We start from the raw sequence: 19,397 nt of genomic DNA, 5'->3' as shown, positions 1-19,397 counted from the left end.
TACCCAGTACACCCGGATCTTTAGCTCTGTCTGCATCCTTTTCCTTTCGAAAGTCAGTGCAGTGCATCAGCAGGGCACAGTGAGCTTCGTGCGAGCCAGTCATCAGCCTCACCTTTTCTCAGCTTTCCTCACCCACCAAGCAGCCTGGCAGCAACAGCACTGGTAGCTCGGTGCTTCATTTACACCACAGGAAACACTGGAAATCTTGATGTTGTATCAAGATTTTGTTCCATAGAGAGAAAAAAAAGATGTATCTTTCAGTGTAAAAATTTGAATGACTTCAAGGAATACCAAATGGGCACTGACTTCTACGTTCTGAGTTCTTACCGCCTCCAAGCTTCAGACGCCTCTGCTTTGAAGATCATCACTATCAACATCCAAGGTGCACAGAGACAAGAGTCATGCTCACCTCTCTATTTACAGAAGTTCACAAGAAACTGTCCAATAAAGAATTTTAGGAATAGACCCTTTTAGAATGCATTTTATTAAACCAGATCTCCCTACTAAAGTCTTTCAGTTAAATATTTAAGGTCCCTCTGTACTGTGCAGGGCTAGTTTTATTTCCGTGTTCAGAGGACTCCACTTCAGAAGGCATCCCAAGGCACTTGCTCGCCAAACACAGGCTCGTTAACCTTCAAGATCTCGCCATCATGGTGGCTTCAAGTTGTTCCTCTTCCAGTCATATGGGCCTGTTTTCATCGTGGGATATCCAAGGCAGCTGGAATCTCACTGTCCAAAAGGAATTTAGATAGGACGTCCTGTCACACAGAGAACCTGTGCCCGCACTGGCACGTGAAAGGGGTGTGTGGGAAGGTAAGGGACCCGCACAATTCCATCCACATCACTTCTTTTTCAGAGGGACAGAAATAGGGTCTGCTCAAATGACATAGAAAATGGGTCTTAGAATTTAAATCTTATTTTAAAAAAAACAAAGGATTCAGTAAAGCAGTAGCCCTTGAGACTGGGTGAATGTGCACGCATGCACTCACTAGCACACACACACACACACACACACACACACACACACACGCTCGAGCTTAAATGGGTCCGTTTTAGTTCCACGTGGGTTTTTCCGCACACTGGTTCCTGATATCAGGCTCTGGCCGGCAGGACAGCAGAGTGCCTTTGTGTCCCTGGCTGACACTACGACATTGTGTTTTTCTCCCATTATCCAAGGATAAATGACCTAGATACTGTGCCTATTAAAGCCTCATTTTTCTTTTGCCCTTTTGTCTACCGTGTACCACATTATCGCGGGCTGCACACATTTTCAGGATTCCTACTCTCAGACGCTCTTTCAGGGGAGCAGCAAGAGGTTGTGTGTGTGTGTGTGTGTGTGTGTGTGTGTGTGTGCGTGCGCACGCGTGTGTGTGCCTGCTGAGATAGCTGTCGTGGAATCACAGGAAGGCAATTCAAGGTTTCTTCTCCACTTAGACTTGAAGGCAGCTAGCATGTGTTACAAACAGCTGATCTAGCCTAAGATGCAGTAAGCAAGGGTAGGAAAGCCAGAATTCTGTATTTGCATCTGTTTTGAATTAAAAAAAAAAAAAAAGAGTGAACACCAGTGCCCCTCCACACTGCATTCTAAAACTCCACCTCTGCATATCATGGGTCACTTTTATTAAAAGCATCATTACTACAGTTGGCAGAAATTTACATTTTATCTTACATGATAGCAGTTTTCAGAGAAAAAAAAATAAGAGGACATCACAACAAAGAAAAACATTTACAAAGTCCTGTCTGTAAACTTCAAGGCTAGTTTAGAGCTGAGGTAATGCTGTTTTAGCTTTGTGGCTAAAGTAACAAAGTCCTTTAATTTAAAAAAAAAAAAAAAAAAAGGTACCTGATTCTTACTTCTCTCACTTTTATTTATTCTTCTATTTATTTTGTTTATACCAGTGCATCACAAGACCACAAGCCGATGGAGCTGCAGTTGTCTGGCAAGAACCCTCCCAGTAGGTTAATTTTCCGAAGGGACCCTTCACATTCAACAGCTGCCTTATTATTGCTGCGCCTCGGGCAGAGGCGTTCACACTAACATGGAGATTGTCAGAGTGTATGGATGTGTGTGTGTGCGCAGTGTGGGAACCCCCATACAGTCAGAAAGGGAAACGAATGAGCGGGTTATGATATGTACGGTAAATTCCATCTTGACCTTCACAGCAAAAAAATTAAAATTAAAAAATTAAATATATAACTTCATACTTCCTTTGAGCAGCACTTCCTTCCACTAGTGCCACTCTATTACAAATTGCTCTTTATTATAATACCAGCGGTACCCAAAGGAAAAAAGCAGAGCATTATGTAAGTTTCCTTAAAAAGACGTGATCACCTCTCAAATTTCATCTGTCCTAGGGATAATAAATAACGCACTGCACAATACTTAATGACCAAGATACCTTCGGACACACCTGCAGAACATGACTTGGACTTTTTTTCCTTTTTTTCTTTTCTTTCTTTTTTTTTTTTTTTTTTTTTGCTACACTATGTTACAGAACAGCTTATAAAACTAGGTATGAACATTAACTGTGAGTGTAAACAGTAGGACTACCACCTGTCGACAGTTTTCAACACTTTCAGCGCAACTGCGGCTGTTACTCGTCGTTGTTTTCTATCTCATCCCCGCCTTCGAGGGAGTCCAGCTCTTCACCCTGTGCAACCTCGTCTTCCAAGATGGAGGAATCTACAGTCTTGTCCAGGTTCTCCTCGGCGTCGCTGCCTTCCAGGGTCTCTCCGTCTTTGCAGGGGCCTCCCTCGGCCTTGTCAGCAGCCTTCTCTTCGCTGGCGCCCACGGCGTTCTGGAGTCCGGCCAGTGCTGGGAAGCCAGGCAGCGTCAATCCCCCCAGTCCTGGAGGTAGAAACATGGATGGGTAGAAGAGGCCTGGGGCCATGGTGGACAGGAGGAAAGGGTTGAAGGCCAGCGGGTTGGAGGGCAACGCGGCCGGGGCAGTAGCAGCACCAACAGATCCGTTTGCAGAGTCAGCGGCCGAAACGGCGTCTGTGCTTTTCTCAGAGTCTCGGTTCTCCTCTTCGTTGTCGTTTCCTTTCTCTTCCCCCTTGGAAGGGCCGTCCTCCGGCTCTCCCTGACTCGAAGCAGTAGTGGCGTTTCCAGTAGCAGCTGAGAGAGGGTTGTTCAGCAGCCCGCCCAGGCCGAACACGTTGGGCAGGCCCGCCATCCCTGGCAGCATCAGGGGCAGCACGGCAGCAGGGTTCTTCGCGTCGCCTCCGGCGGCCGCTGTGGCCAGCCCCGGAGGGAAGCCCATGAGTCCTGCCAGCTGGAGGGACTGGAGGTTCTGGAGATTCTGAAGGCTCGTCAGGTCCATCCCAGCGAACAGGCTATTCACCAACAAAGGGTTGATCCCTGAAGTGGAGGCAACGGCAGCAGCCGCGGCGGCTGCCCGCGCGATCTCGCTCTTGGGCCTGCGTCCTCTCCTGCTGGCTCCTTCTCCCCGCACCACAGGTCCAGTGAGAAGACGGTCAAACATTGACTCGGGAACAAAACCCTGGAGGGCGGGGGAAGGCACAAAACAGCTGTGAAGGCCGGGGAAGAGCACTCACTGTCAACGTGAGCCTTTCCGAGCTCCACACAAACACTGCTTCCGTTCTAAATGCTTAATGTGAGAACTTGGGAAAGAACAGGTTCTGCTTTTTGGGTTTTTGTTTTGTTTTGCTTTGTTTTTAACCATTATGCTCTTTTTGCTGAATTGTGCTGAGTTGTAGAAAAAAAGCTGTTCAAGGCTACTCCACCACCAAAGCTACACCATGTAGCTGCATCCATAATTAACTTAAGGATCAACACACCAGAGTGGCGATGTGCATGTGTGCCTCACAAACATCAAACACGAATAACTCGGCACTTGTCAATCAATTGCCAAGTAAATACCTGTCAATTTTAAAAGGTTTTGTATGGAAGAAAGAAAACAAAATAATATCACAAAAGAGTTGTGCAGACTAAAAGACGTGACATACACTAAGAAAAATAAATTCTAACAATGGGGAACAACTGAGTAAGTTAAGACTCAACATGTCAGCATGTACCTCGGAAGAATGAGAAGTTACACCAAAATCTGAATGTAAATGTTTACAGACATTGTTAATAATAATTTCACAGAACTGAAAATCTTCTGTAAAGCAAAGGACACTGTCAATGGAACAAAAAGACAGCCTACAGACTGGGAAAAGATCCTCACCAACTCGACATCCTACGGAGGGCTGATATCCAGAATATATAAAGAACTCAAGAAATTAGACACCAACAAACCAAATAATCCAATTAAAAAATGGGGTACAGAGTTAAGCAGAGAATTCTCAATAGAGGAATAGCAAATGGCAGAGAAACACTTAAAGAAACACTCAACATCCTTGGTCATCAGGGAAACGCAAACCAAAAGGGATCATTTTCAAGATGAGAGCAGAATGTTAGGGAGTCTATCCTACACGGATCGGAATGGTTAAGATCAAAACCTCAAGTGATTCAACACGTGCTGGAGAGACAAAGCGTTAGGAATGGAGACTAGGACAGCAGAAGTCAGGGAGTCAGAGGCGGAATCAGAAGCGCAGGGACCTCGGATAGCAGATCAGGTGGGTACCAGTTCCTAAAACTGGGTTACAGCACGATGGCTAGAACTCCAGCACGAGAGTCAGTTTTATTGTAGTACCTAAATGAAGCAAACCCAAATAAGCGTGCCATTATTTTGTCTTGAAAAGAAACTAATCATGAGAAAATTTCATGCAGAATTGCTGTGTCTGTTTTAAAACTGGGAATCACAGCTAATAATCTGAATCCTCCCAAACTGGCAGGAGTTCCATCGCAAAGACACTGGGCAACAGGCTCACCTGGAGCAGGTCCGCCTCCAGGGCTGCGAGTGGGGGTCTGCGCGTCTGCGCAGTATTTTTAAATCAGGGCTGACAGATCAGTTCACTTCCAATTGACGATGTGTGTATGTGTAAAACACTGCACTCTGGTTATGTATGAGCTGATGTAGGAAGGCGACGCGTTATGACAATTCCTTTACGCTAAGATTAGGTTACAACTGAAAAGTTGCTAGCCAGCAGGACAAGAAACACTCAGGCACACAGTCAGTCTTAGGTGGATCTTGTACTTACAGACTGCTTGACTATATCGGTCCAGTCTGGAGCAACTGCAAACTCAGGGTTCTCCTCCAGCCACCTGGGCAGGTCCTTCATTGGAGGGGCCATGGCTCCACCCATCTGGAGAGACGCAGCTGGTGAACATCTGAGCACCACCGCCTTCCCTCCCTGCCCCCCGCACCTCCCTGCCCCCCGCACCTCCCTCTCTCCGCCCCGCAGGAACACAAACAGTTTCCAGGAGAAACGTGAGCCGTCCTTCCTCAGCAGCCCCTCCACAGCATGTACCTTCTTCCCATTTCGTTTGTTAACTACAGGAACTCTCTCTTCTCCTGTCAAAGTGTTTATATCCAATTTATTAGGATTTCGACATCTATGTCGTTTCTGTTTCGGTTTCTGAAACGAGGAAAACAGCACATCTGCATTCTTCTGCAAAGGAAAAGGATGCATTTCATGAGGCTGTATTTAGTACTCGCCCCTTCCTAAAAACTCCCAGGAGAACAGATTCAAATATTGTGAAGTTTTAACAATCATTGTCACTTAGCAGAAGTTGTGCTTTTCTGTGAAAGGCTCTCAGCTGTGACTGGTCCACTGAACAGGCACTCTCTGAGAATCTACTTAAAAACTCCTTAGGATTCATTTATTTGTGTCTGAGTGTTTTGCTTGTACATATGTATTTGAACCACATATGTGCTCAGTGTCCTCGGAGGTCAGAAGAGCCTGTTGGGTTTCCTGGGGCTTGAGTTACAAAGGGTTGTGAGCTGCCATATGGGTGCTGGGAACTGAACCCAGGTCTGCAAGAGCAACAAGTGCTCTTAACCACTGAGCCAACCCTCCAGTCTTCTGAGAATCTGCTTAACTGAGACTCTTGTTTAAAGTTTATGTGAAGGGCTGGAGGTGTGACTCAGTGGCAGCGTACTTACACAGAGTTTTTGAGTACCCAGGTTCAATCCCTGGCACCAAGAACAAAAGGGGAGGAGGGTGAGTATCTTCAAATATTTACGCAACTCACAGTATTAAAAACAACAAAACCCAAACTTTATATGGTACCTTTACTTATTTTTAGCCACTGACACAAATGAACTCAGAGATGATATCCTAAATGACTATGTGAGAGTTTTGGCTTTGAGGTCCTGTAGGTGCAGAGGCTGTGTGTATGTATATGTGTGTATGTGTATGTGGGGGGAGCTGTTAGTAGCAAGAGAGGGGATGCGCTGAACTCAACGAAAAAACCCTAAATGTTTAAAAAATATCAATCACAAAGGCATAGAAAGTAAGTAATTTGCATTGCCAGCTAGAAAGTGGCCTATAGGACATACCATATGGCAATAATGACTGATGTTTAGTATAAAACACAGGCTTAGGTGCTTAAAAGAAATCTTTAGAGACAAAAGCTTTATAGCTCTGAGTTTCTCAGGCTTTGTCTGAAGCCCAAGGAAATGCAACGAAGACTGGCCCCCAGAGCCTAGACCCTTGGAAGCTGGACCACGTGAGGTATGCATGCTGGAGAAGTCAGAAAATGAGTAACAGAGATCTTCAAACAACTTTGAGGGCGTCCTTCAGTGGACACACTGTAACCAGTTTCTCTAACGTGGAAGTCACAGCAGAAAAATGGGACACACGTGAACCTAGTGACATTCGAGCTCGAGCCAAAGACGGAGGGTGCGAGGAGCTGTTACGAATTTCCTCCGATGAGAAGCAATCGGGCAGCCCACGGGGGCTTCACACCCCGGCTCCGCAGTACTTACTGGTACATAACTGGGCATGTCAACGGTGTAGGTAGGGTGCAGCTTCAGCCAGTCAACCAAGTCCTTGTTCTTAGGAGCGTCTTCTCCCAACAGCCTTGTGCCATCTTCCAGATTTACCACAGGGATCCGTGTGTCGGGGTCCAGCTGTCCAGGAGAAGGAATGTTTCTAATTGGTGGCGTCTCTATATCTTCTTCAAAAGCTTTGGTCACCTCAGCATCCTCCTGCAGGAAGTGGACAGTGATCTGAATTGCCGACTGATAAGACTCTGAGATAAGACTCTACTCCAGGAAAATATTCTCCCAGCCCAAAGGATCTTTCATCAAAAAGGGAGGAGAAGCTTTCTGAAACAATGTCCATTTTAGGGTGTCTTTCAAAATAGAAGGTGATACTTAGATTCCTCACAAGATAGGAACAGTATTCTTTTGTAGGAAACTCAAAGTCTAAAGGGCCAAGCAAGCCACCAGTACAACCTGCTATGTGGCAGTCTGAGCTACAGGTGTGTGAAAGGTGGCCTTTCAGGAATCCCTGGATTCTGTTCTAACAAGCACCAGTTTATAAGTAACTGTACTGCCATGCTAAGAGCAGTACAGCTTTGTTGGGAGAGTACCATTTTATGTTAGGCAGGTGTGGAAACCCCAGAAATTAACAGGCCACCCTCACCCTGCCATTGGTCCTTTGGTCCTTAAATGCTGTCCTTTCAACATCCAGACATCCACTTCTCCATCCCCAGGACTTTCCTTTTCTCCTGTATTATTATAACTTTCCTTTTTCCATGTTCATGGCTCTTCAGTTCAACCTCCATGCTGCTACTTCAGATTGGGCTTTCTAAAATGCAGTAACCTCTGCCTGGTTCAAAAGCGGACATCAAGTTACTGCTCTAGTCAGGCAACTTCAGTAACTGGCTCCCCGATGCCTTCGGGACCCCAACACGTTCTTCAACTTGGCACTCTAGACTTTCCACAACCTGCATCCTACTCTATCACTATGTCTACACCTTCATGACTTTTTCATCAAAGGCACCAGACAAACATTTATGTTTCACAGCCTGACATAAGAGTTGCTTTCTTGCCCTAATACTTCTGTTCCAACAAGATCTCCACAATTCAGTGACAGATAACTACCTCCAGGGAAGTTTTCTTAAGAGCTCCCCAACCTTCTTTCCTTTACTCTATGCTGTCCTTGGGAGCTTTGGGATGGCCCCAGAACACATGTATAATTATAATATATCACTGAAGTTGGGTCTGCTTACCCAAAACACCTAAAACCACAATGCATTTTGAATTTTATATTTGAGTATTTGCATGTACACTGTCACACATACTGAGGATGGGACTCAAGTCTGAACAGGAATTCATTTTATGATTATATACATTTTACCACATAGCCTTAAGCAGTTCTGATGGATTTGTGTTTGTTTTCCAGACAGGGTTTCTCTGGGTAGCCATGGCTGTCCTGGAACTCACTCTGGCTGGCCTTGAACTCACAGTGATCCTGCCTCTGTGTATTTTCAACACTACTATGTTTTTAATTTTTTTCACTGATTGTATATATGCACACATGATTGATATGTATATGATTGTGCACATGTATCATGATATATGTGGAGGTCAAAGGACAGCTCTGAGGAGCTGCTTCTCTTCTGCCGTCTTTACATACTTCCAGGATCAAAATGAGGTCACCAGACGTGGGTGGTAAGTACCTTTACCCACTGAGTCATTCTGCCTGCTCCGCAGCTATGTGACCCTTCATGTGAAGTCAGTCGTGGGATTTTAGTTGCTGTGTTCTGTTGGTGCCTGAAAGTTTCAGAATTTGGAGTACTCTGAATGTTTTCCTTGGGGACTGCTCAAAGCTACACTCTTCTGTCACCTCACTCCAACACTGGCTTTTCTATGCATGCCCTGTACGTCAGGACTTTACACTTCAGATCCGGATGCCTGGCACAGGAAACAGTCAGCACTGGCGATGCCGTTGGAGGTGCCTCAATGGCATCCTTTGCGTCCTTTGTGACAGCAGTGGGTGTTGGAATGTGGAGAGGAAATTGTGTTTAGCACACGTTACTCTACATTGCTGATCATCACACCTGTGCCAACTCAGCATTTTCCCTGTATATCATTCATATACAAACCAGCCTCAGTAATTGGGGGGAATCTCCAATTTACAAAATCTAACAGTTAAAATACATTTCCTAAGATCTATTAAGAGTCCCTGGACAAGAACTCCAAAAGGAGACCAACAGAGCCAAAAAAACTGAGCCCTGCAGAGACTGACACCTCAAACAAGAACAATGCATGGAGAGGACCTGAAACCAGGCTCAGATGTAGCCCACAGACTCAGTATCCAAGTGGGGTCCCTAGTAAGGGGAGCACAGACTTTCTCTTGCATGAACTCAGTGACAGGCTCTCTGATCACCCCCCACCCCCCGCGGGGAGCAGCCTTGCCAGGCCACAGAGGAAGACAATGCAACCAGTCCTGATGAGACCTGATAGGCTAGGGTCAGATGGGAGGAGAGGAGGACCTCTCCTTTCAGTGGACTAGGGGAGGAGGATAGGGAGAGAAGAGGGAGGGAGGGTGGGGTTGGGAGGAAACCAGGGAGGGGGACACAACAGGGATACAAATTGAATAAATTGTAATAAATAATTAAAAAAAAAAAGGCCCTGATGGTGCCTTTAATCCCAGCACTGGGAAGGCACAGGCGGACAGATCACTGATTTTGAAGCCAGCCTGATCAACAGAGAAGTTTCAGGACAGCCTGACCTATACAGAGAAACCCTGTCTCAAAAAAGTACAAAACAACAGAGTTGTCTTAGATTTATGCTGACATTAACGTTAACTCTTAACCTGGATGGACACTTCTATTTATACCCTACTATGAGGCTAAAAATTTCAAGGACTGCTATTTTGCCATTTTCCAAGTATGCCTTTTCCTCTTTTTAAGTTATTAAGCCCCTCTAGGCTCAAGTAATGTGCTGGACATTGTGGCACATGCCTTTAATGCCAGCAGCATTCAGGGCAGCAGAAGCAGGAGATCTCTGTAAGTTGGAGGCCAGCCCGTGCTACAGTGAGATCCTGTCTTAAAAAAGGTGTGTGTGTATGTGCAAATAATAGAGATGAAAGAAAAGCTAGGCCAGGAAAAACAAAACAAAACAAAACAACAACAACAAAACGTGTCCCTTAATTTAAGACCATGTTTCCGTTGTTTTTGTTGTTGTTCTTGTTTTCAAAACTGCCCCACTGACCAAATGAAAGGCTCACGGTGGCCCAGTGCAATGTGACTCTATTGATTAGAGTTTCAAAATCAATAGCTCAGGATATGAAGTCCTCAACCCTTCAAAGAGCACATGTAATAAAGTTCTTCAGAGTAAAATCCCCGCCATCAGAGAATCAAAGGTCCCCTTTTGGGGTGATATGCTTGAGAAAGTTTGGCAAAGAGAACTTACTACACTGTACTTTATTTCCTTCTAATTAAAAATCCACAGACTTTGTCCTCCAACCAGCAAGTCTCAGATTTCTAAAACAACTAGTTGTACAGGTGGTGAGGGCATTCCAAGCCACTGGTTAGATCTATGCGTACAAATCCAAGGCCTGACGGTAAGCGCTTACAGTGGTCTAGCCGATGCTGGCCCTGACATCAATATTTCTAAGAGCAGAGCTTTTCCTCAGGAATTCAGAGATAACAACTGTGTGTTCCGAAAGACATATTTCTGTTTTGTGCTATTCTTTTTAGAGAAATCAATATGTTCAGAACCTTGGGAAGAATAAAGCTTCATGCTGCCCTTGGTTCAGGCTGGGTGGCCTGTTCCAGTGATCAACATAGTTCTCTGGCTCAGAACCACGAGGCTGTTCACTGGAGTTCTGTTTCGCTAGTGGCAGAAGCCAGCGTCAGTGTGCTGCTGGGAAAAGTGGAGTCTGCAGCCCAGGGCGGGCTGTCGACTGTGGCACGCATAGCGGGGGTAAACACCCAACTTACTGCACTTAACGGCGTCCGCTTGTGGCTCATGAAAAGTAGGTCGAGGCCCTCCACGTTTTTCCTCCTGCCCCGCCTCCTCTTCATGGGGGGCTCTCCATCCACCAGGGAGCCATTGAGCAGATGCCTTGTAGGTGTGCGGGAAAGGCCTGCTTGGAGCAGTTCCATTTGGGTCTTAAAGGCGTCAGACACTGGTGTCGAAACGTTAGGCAAGACAAACTTCGAAGGAAGAGATGAAAAATTTGAGGTAGAACTTGTTGCCTCTCTTGAGGCCTTTGATAAGTCCACGACTTTTTCCTGTCCATTTTCTGAGACCACCTGAGACTCTCGAAGCTGGGCAACCATCTCCATGAGATTTCGCCTCTTGGCAGCTCTTTCAGCCTCTATTTCAACTTTTCTCCTTCGCCGCCGTCGTTGGCGAGGGACAGTAAGGTTGAGGGCGTCATCCTATTGAAAAATCCCAAGAGAAAAGAACTGCATGAACCCAGCCTTTACCTGCTGCGGGAGCTGGTGTTAGAAAGAAAACAAGACCACCAAAGAACTGAGCATTCATACTGGTGGCCACAGCTATGGAAACAGCAGTCATCTTATGTTAAAGTCTGACTAGTTGGCTGGGGGTGGCAATGCGTACCAGCTACAGAAGAGGCTGCGGGCAGGAAGGCTGTTGGACTCCATGGGTTTGAGAGCAATATGGCAACACTAGTCAAACAGACAAACAAAACCAAGTCCAACTAGTGAGCACAGGCTCCCCAATCAGTTAAAGTTCACAGAATTCTCACTTGGCTCACCTTGGACAACCGAGGAGAAGAGATGATGTCCTCGCTCCCACTGACGCTGGCCTGGCTGACCATGGAGAGGTCTGCAAAGCTCCTCTTCTGCAGGGGACTGTCCACGGTGGAGGGCGTGTAGCCAGGGACGAGGCCCTGGAAGTCAAACATCTGGCGCCGATTTACTGGCCATTTGCCTTTCAGTACAGCTTCACAGATGTTGTCTAATCGGTTTATCATTACTCGGTCCTGAAGGGGAAGAGTCACAGAAAATTTGTAACAAAGGCCTATTTTAAATTACTGGATAAATACGTCCACCAAGATGCTGAAGAGCACAGAATGTTTAGAGGTCAATTATTCGGACTAAAGTAGCCAGGCAAGGAGTAAAGCAACAAAATCTATCAAAATGATTTGGTTCTGATGGAATGCTCTATCTACTCTAACAAAGAGAAAGTACTGTTTTCAACTATGCACACTGGATGATGTGAAAGGGGGAACATAGTAAACACTGCCTTTAAAACAACCTCGAATTGTAAAAGTAACTCATTCAGGCTTCAAGAGCACAGTGGGTTCAAAGGAGCCTCTGCACATAGCATTTCAGTGGCCCAGCCCTTCAGAAACACGGGCCAGAGTGCAGTGTGTCCCAGGAAGGGGGCCGTCATTAGCGTCACTATTAATAAAGTTCAGCATTATGAAGGGGGTAGCAACCTCGGAACACCTAATGACTGTCAGTCCGTATTCCCCACCTATTATCGCTCCAAATTTCACTGAAGCGTGCACATTAAAATTTTCTAATTACAGCTCCACAGACCAAGTTTCCATAGATTAACAGTGCCTGTGACTATAAACCTTTGACTGAACTGGGAAACACCCCTCTACACTCAATGTGGGAAATTAGTGTAACTGGCAACGAAGGGGACACAGAGAAGAGGGGAGAAAAAGCCTCTTTGACAGCACACCCTTCAGACAAAACTGTCACCTTTTTCTTAAGTCACGTCAACACTCTGAGGAGTGGGATGAATCACCTCAAGTGCGCCATGTGTGGTACTGCTTTAAACCAGACAGGCCCTGTCATGGCGCTTGTGATTTCTACTTCCTGCCTTGACAAACACAGACCCAAACGGCATAGAGAACATTTTAAAGAATTATGCTTCCTAACCAAAGAGCGATTTCCCTCACGATGAACAGGAGCAAAGGGGTCCATCAGCACCTTCTCTGGACTTAAGCACATAGCAGGTTTTCAAATAAATTATCTCAAATCTGGAAGCTTTACTTAATCTTTAAAAAGGTGACGTGGTTTCAAAGTCCCACTATTTTCATTTCGTCAAACCTGTTGAAAAACCCACAGCGTCAATGAGACAGAGTGACGGCCACAGAGACTGAGGAGCTGAAGGAGTGCAGAGGATCACTGGTTCTGCTTATCCTACCATATGATCCTTTTTTAAACCTCACTACAAAAGTATCCTAAATGGTTTTCCATTTGGCTTCTTCCCGGGCATTCTTTGAGAATAAAGGAAAATCCTTCACTCTTCATGTGCTCCAACAATGTTTACTTCAAACTCCTTGAAAAAAACCCAAGCTACAAAGATTTTGCTCCTGCTCTTTTGTTCTGTCAACAAAGCGATCATAGTAACAAAATCCTGCCAACCTTAGGCCAAAAGGAGAAGGCAAATGTTCTCTCATGAAGGAGCTGAGCCAGCGAAGGGTCTCCGTCCTCCATGTAGAATCCATCTCGGGTTTCATCCCTAGCAGTGCTCATAGAAGCATTGCTCTCTTCATCAAAATTCTTCCCTCTAGAGACAGCTCCTGCTGAGAGATGAGTTATGTGTGCAGCACTCACAGTCAGAATATGACGAAGCTCAAGTTTAGAAAGGATGGCGTTTCAAACAGGAATCCACCGGCTCTGTTTTATCGAGTGCCTTCTGTATATCTAGAAAGGTATGGGCTGTTTGCCAAGCTTGTGGCACCTGAAGTTTACAACAGCTCCTTAATGTAGACGGTGCTTCTATCTTGTTGGCGAAGAAGCCACAGAAATCTTTCCTTTGTGGTCACAGAGACAGGGTCTTATATAGCCCAGGAAATCCTTACACTTACTATATCGTTGAGGCTGGGCTTGAACCTGTAACGCTCCTGTTTCTCTACTCCTGGGTGCTGTAATAAGGACCTCATGCTACCACACTAAGTAAATCATATAGGTGCTGAAGGCTAGCTGGGTTTCTGACCCAAGAGCTTCTGGCCTGTGACATAGGACAAGGTTACTGGCTAATCACAGGTCACTGCAGAAGCAAAGTCCACTGTGGTGCCCTGTCGCTACTTTGTGGTGGTTACAGCAACCTGTAACATGGAAAATGTGTTATCAATCAATTATCACTTGCTTTGAAATAATTAATATTTCTCAGTGAATGACTTTTCATTTGTCCAAACTTAACATTACACAAACTCTTAGCACACCTGACTATGGAATTAACTTCTGTCCTTAATCCAGAAGGGACTGATGTGTGCACAGCTGCTCTGAATTTATACTTTTGGAAATACATTTGCAGGTGTAAAGTATGAGGATGAACACATGTCCCCAAGTCTGAAACTATTCCTTCACAGAAGAAAATGGGCATTAATTAATCGGGAAGAAAATAAAAATGGCTGGATCTCACTGTACAGTCCTAGGGTTTAGTATATAAACCAAGCTACGCTAGAATTAAGAGCGCATGTCCCCACACCTAGCCACCAATGACTGTTACAAAATAAAGTGCTTGCTTGAGGCACTGGGCATGGTGGTCTTTAATCCTAGCCCTCTGGAGGCAGAAGCAGGTGGATCTCTTCCAGTGTTAGGCCACCCCGAGCTACAAAGGAAGACCCTGGATTGCCCAATTAAAAAGAAAAAAAAGAAAAAGAAAGGCAGGCAGGCCACTGCGCTGCTGTGGGATCAGGACAGTGGCAGGAGCAGGCATTACCTTCTGGCTGGGAAGACTCCTCTGACTTATCGTCATACTCCAGCTTTTCCTCTTCATCCTCTTCTGAGCCTTTCTCCGAGACAGACTTGGACCCAGGTTCTGCACTGCCCTCTGCCCCTTTGAGTTCACCCTTCACAGAGCTGGCCTCGGCGTCACAGTCCTGCTTGCTGTCCTTGGCCCCACCACCTTCTTCTTCCTCCTCCTTCCCATCCGACCTCTCTTTGGCCGGTAGGTGCTCACATTCCTCTGCCTTGCCTTCAGCCTGCTCCATTACCTTCTCTTCGTGAGCATGAGTGGAGGAAATGACGGGAGGAGTCTGGCCAAAGCCCACGGCCAGAGCATTCAAAGAAGGGACGGTACTGGCCCCACGGTTCTGAGCAAAGCTTTTATGTGCATCTAAGAAGGACAACTCAGGGTCATTGAGGATGTGGTAGTCTGTCCGGCTGACCCCGTGCTTAGCAGCACCCACCAGCAGGTCCCTGTCATGCCGTCCGCACTCCCACCACTCCGGCAGGTCTAGGCTGGGCTGGCAGAGCTTCAGCCTGTCGCTCAGCTGTGGGTGATGGAGGACCTGCTCTCGGATCTTGCGCAGCAGCTCGATGCGGTACAGCGTCCTGGATGCTCGTTCCTCTGTGATGGGCTCGATAAGGGAGGCGAGGTCCGGTGGCTCTGTAACAGGGGCATGGTGGTTACTTGGGCACCCTGCCCTGCACTACGATGGCCCTGACTGCCTAGCGTGGGCTGGCTTGTCATTCATGTACCTACCGTCCTCGGGCTTGGCGGGCATGCGACACACCCGTCTGCACATGGCCACAAAGCAGCTGAAGTACTTCTCCAGGCTCTCGTCAGACTTTTTGTCTAGCCTGGCAAAGGCACGGAACTGATTCCAGTCAAACTGCTGTTTCACCGGGTCAAAAATAACCCCAAAGGTGGATACCACACGGTAAAAGTCAGCCTCTTCTCTTCTCGTCCACCTGTGGGAAAGAAGACCTGGTTCACACCACACTCAGGACACTGGCTTGTCTCTGCTCCCAGAGCATGTCTCTGGGACATCAGAATGGAGAGACAGAACTCTCCCAGGCACCAGGCCTTTCTTTGTTGCCACTGTCTGGGGTGATCACTGCTTCCTGTGAGCCTAGCACAAGAGGAAAGAGAAGACATGGGGGGCAGGGATGGGGTGGGACACGGCAGTAAAGGCGAAGGACTCACTTTTGCCTTTTCTCAGATATAATAGCTTCCCTTTCCGCCTCCAGGGCTCTCACTTCCTCCCGAGGCCTTCGTCTGCGCCGGTCTGTCTTCATTAGGGCCTCTTGCCTCATTTGTTGCCTTTTATAGCTGCGCTGATAGGCAGTAATGAGCCGGCGCAGACGCGTAGTCAGGGTTGACGTGTTCGGCCAGTAAAGCTGACCTAACTCAGCATTGCTCTCGCTGTGCTTGCCTGGGGAAGTGGGGAGAGAAAAAAAAAAAAAAAGAGTTTGAAACGTGCCCTACACTCTCAAAACACAGACAACTTTCCAACAAAAAAGGATGAGTCATTAGCCTTCAGAGGACGGGGTGGGAAAGGCCATCCTGCCACCCTCGGATTTTCAAATATAAACAAGCAGTAACAGCGCGGAGAATTTATAAACTCTTCACTCTTAACTCCTTTGAGGGAGGGGGGAAAGTTTATCAGTCTTAAAGAAAGAAAACCAGTCTCTCCTATAAATGCACTTACCATGATAATCTTGAACATAACAAGCACGTAATTATGATCTAATAATTATTTTATATTGGGTAGAGGGTTGATAGTCCACACAAAATTTTCAGATTAAAACGAATGCCCTTCTCCCAATAAAAATGTTTGGACTTTAAAACTTTCCACTGAATGATGACTATACACAGGTCAATTATAGTAATCAAAAAGTTCTCTCAAAGAACTTAATGTGATGAAAACCGTAAATAAGGATCAACATTATTCCCAAGGGCAGGGTCCGTGTGGAAGAGGACTCGGTAAGATCCTATCGCCGTTGTCACGGTACAAGTCTCAGCTGCTGGAACTCGGCTGCCCAGCCTGTTTTCCCTGCTCCACCAGCTGTCCGGAGCCTCACCTGTGCTGTGCATCTCCATGGACTCCTCCTTATCCTCTGGGGGAGAATTCGCAAATTCCTTGAAAGCAATGCAAGAAACAGGAGTTTGATTTTATTTTCTCTCTTAATGAAAGGCCATTATCTACAAAGTTTCACAAGTCCTAAATGGGTATATAATATGTTACTGGCACAGTAAAAGCCAATACACTCAAAGTCTTACATCTATCTCATCTTTGAATGGCGCTCTGGTTGGCTTGTATTCTGGATCTTCATCTTCTCTATCAAATTCTCCACTGTGTAAAATTAAAAACAAACAAACAAAAAAACAATTGCTTAAATCATGTCAACGAGTAAAGAGATGAGAGGGGAAGAGTAAAATTGAGTCTGGGTCTGGCATTAAAAAACAACACTACCAGAATTTAAAATGCAGCTTACAAGATGTGCTGCGGAAGCCACCAAGGGAGACAACTTCACACACACACACACACACACACACACACACACACACACACACACACACAACGCACTTTGTTTAAAACAGTTATTATGCTATAAAGACAGAATCTAGTGGTAAGCATCAAGTTCAAACCAGACATAACAGGGCACACAGTGCAGCATAAGAACTAAACCCTGCCAAGTAGATGTGATACTGACATAAAGTTTATTAAAATTTTAGAATGTCCTTCTTACCCGTCACCACCATCTGCTAGCATGTCTGTCCCTCTTTGCTCGGCAGCGATGGCCTTGGCATCAGGCATACCAACTCGTTCCAGAAAGCACAGTGCAGGGTCAGCTCGCATGGAATTGTACTTCTCATAGCCTGGGACATGGCCACCAGCACACAGAGGACACGCATAGAAACAAAGGAAGACCCCCCGTCACTGTCAAGAATCATAGCTCTGCCACAACACAGCAGCCAGTCTGTTTCCCAGAAAAGACCATCATCTATGCTAAACTAAACAGACCTTGCTTTAGCAGAGCGCTCTAAAGAAGGCGTTTTCCAGGGAGGCTTTTGTGGGCCGACTTACACTTTGGAGATGCTACTAAATGACCACAAACACAAACAGAAAAGGGTTTGGGAGAACTGCAGGATGCCAGGGAGGATTTCTGACCCTATTTTCCCCCAACATCTAATTCTGCTTGACATTTAAAAGGCTTCATAACGTTTCTTTATGACCTCTGCAGGGGTTCTCCAAGTCTACTCCCATCCCCCCTAGGAGGTTTGGTCCTGCAGGAACTCACATGGCTAGCTGAAAAATCCCCATATACGTAAGGCCAGCGAACCTGTCTTATTAAGTTTAGGGTGATGCATGTCAGTAAGATGACACTGTTCTCTCTATGGTTTTCAAACTGCAATTTGCTTTTTGACTGCCCAAGTTGACTAGATGGAAAATGGCAGATCCCAACAGTGCACTGCGGGAAAATGATTTTGAGGCCGAGCTCACGGAACACGGCTGGAGTACATAGGCAGAACAGCACAATTCAATTAGGGTGTGTACTACAACACACCGCTCCTAACTGCTGTAGAGCCGCAAGCCAAACTGTAATCATGAAAGGTTTTCTAAGCCATCATTCTCCCCTTTAGTCAGGCTGGGCTGCTGAGAATACCTCCACGACCTCCAGAGAATTGGGATTATAATCAGGAACCGCTCAGTGTATATATCATGCCAGTTCTGCATCCCCAGCCTTTCAAAGTTAACAAGGCTGCGTCCCACTCGGGGGAGCGCGGAGTCCTCAGCACTGACATTTGTGAAATATTGCTTGGAACAAAGCCCAGGAGGCACTTGTACAGATTAATAGCAGAGGTTAAGCCCACCGTCCACCCTGACACCGGCTGGCAGAGTTAGCGAGGGGAACCGCTCTGGAAGCAAAGTTTCGGGAAAAGCTATGGTACAACTTGGCTATTACTAAAACAAATATGGTTTGGCTTCTGTTTACAGCCAAGAAAGAAATGTTTTCTTCTCAAATGCTCAACAAACATTCAAAAACAGCATCTGATATTTACAGTTCATATTAGATTTTTTAGTACAGAAAAATGGTAGACGCCAAGAGTCCTTTGGAACGATTCTCATTAATATTATGACTTTGGAAGAGAGTGTGCAAAGGGTTCTAAATAAGATGAAGCCACACAGTCAAGATGAATTTGAACTGAGACACCCCTTACCATGTTTGAACACTCCAATTAGGAGGGATTTATCTGCTTCCCTATCCCACCAGTCGGCAGGAACTTCAGCGTGGAAAGGCTCAGGGATCCACACGTCCGCTTCACTGGAAAGACAGCGTGTGAGCACTCTTTTAAATACGAGTCCTTAGAATGAAGCCTGGTCCCGTGTGCTGAATCTGCACTCGTGTGTCCGATTTCTCACAGTGAACATTTTACAGCGTGGTGAGGAAATCAGCAAGGGTGACGTGAGGGGCAGCAGTCAGTAGGCAGAAATGAGCCTCATCCTGAGGTACCCCACCTCAGGTCAGCGGCTGTGACCTCTTACCCCGCTATATACAAGCACATGCAAACGGCCCTGCCCATGTTCGCCTCACATCCCCAAGCCCTGAGGACGAACACTTGCAGTAAGGACACAAAAATGAGGTGAGCTCCTGATGGTCTGTGAGGCTTCTAAACACAAGCCATGGAGCTCCCCGACAGCCTGGGTTAGCCTGTGGAGGGCCAGAACAAATGTGCTCTTGCACCAACCTTGAGTCAGCACCCTCGAGGATCTTATCTGCCTGGTCTCCTATCACTTCTTGTCTTAGGTAGTACAGCATGCGGACACGCAGCAGGACCCTGGAGAGGAAGACAGAGGGGGGGAAAGTT

The 19,397-nt window shown here is 46.3% G+C and overlaps 1 protein-coding gene across 5 annotated transcripts in view; it reads right to left on the bottom strand.

The window, feature by feature from the left end:
- Window positions 1-1,599: 1,599 nt before the first annotated feature.
- Chd7 (chromodomain helicase DNA binding protein 7) overlaps window positions 1,600-19,397 on the bottom strand; it is a 178,495-nt gene continuing 160,697 nt past the window's right edge. For 3 of the 5 annotated variants that reach the window (XM_021645015.2, XM_021645018.2, XM_060385959.1), the window contains exons 24-38: window positions 19,278-19,367; window positions 18,750-18,853; window positions 17,276-17,405; window positions 16,806-16,878; window positions 16,607-16,664; window positions 15,729-15,957; window positions 15,285-15,493; window positions 14,520-15,188; window positions 13,217-13,377; window positions 11,590-11,817; window positions 10,805-11,248; window positions 6,837-7,058; window positions 5,377-5,517; window positions 5,107-5,211; window positions 1,600-3,503 (exon numbers count right to left, since the gene is read on the bottom strand). In XM_021645015.2, the coding sequence (XP_021500690.2) occupies window positions 2,595-3,503; window positions 5,107-5,211; window positions 5,377-5,517; window positions 6,837-7,058; window positions 10,805-11,248; window positions 11,590-11,817; window positions 13,217-13,377; window positions 14,520-15,188; window positions 15,285-15,493; window positions 15,729-15,957; window positions 16,607-16,664; window positions 16,806-16,878; window positions 17,276-17,405; window positions 18,750-18,853; window positions 19,278-19,367 (3,772 nt within the window). In that variant the 3' untranslated portion in view covers window positions 1,600-2,594. The remainder of the gene's footprint in view (window positions 3,504-5,106; window positions 5,212-5,376; window positions 5,518-6,836; window positions 7,059-10,804; window positions 11,249-11,589; window positions 11,818-13,216; window positions 13,378-14,519; window positions 15,189-15,284; window positions 15,494-15,728; window positions 15,958-16,606; window positions 16,665-16,805; window positions 16,879-17,275; window positions 17,406-18,749; window positions 18,854-19,277; window positions 19,368-19,397) is intronic. The other 2 variants (XM_021645021.2, XM_021645020.2) reach the window with 2 other exon arrangements.

This window comes from Meriones unguiculatus, chromosome 6 (assembly GCF_030254825.1).
Source record: "Meriones unguiculatus strain TT.TT164.6M chromosome 6, Bangor_MerUng_6.1, whole genome shotgun sequence".
Classification (NCBI taxonomy): Eukaryota; Metazoa; Chordata; class Mammalia; order Rodentia; family Muridae; genus Meriones; species Meriones unguiculatus.
The sequence above is the reverse complement of the archived record's forward strand: the minus strand, read 5'-3'. Positions and strand labels throughout refer to the sequence as shown.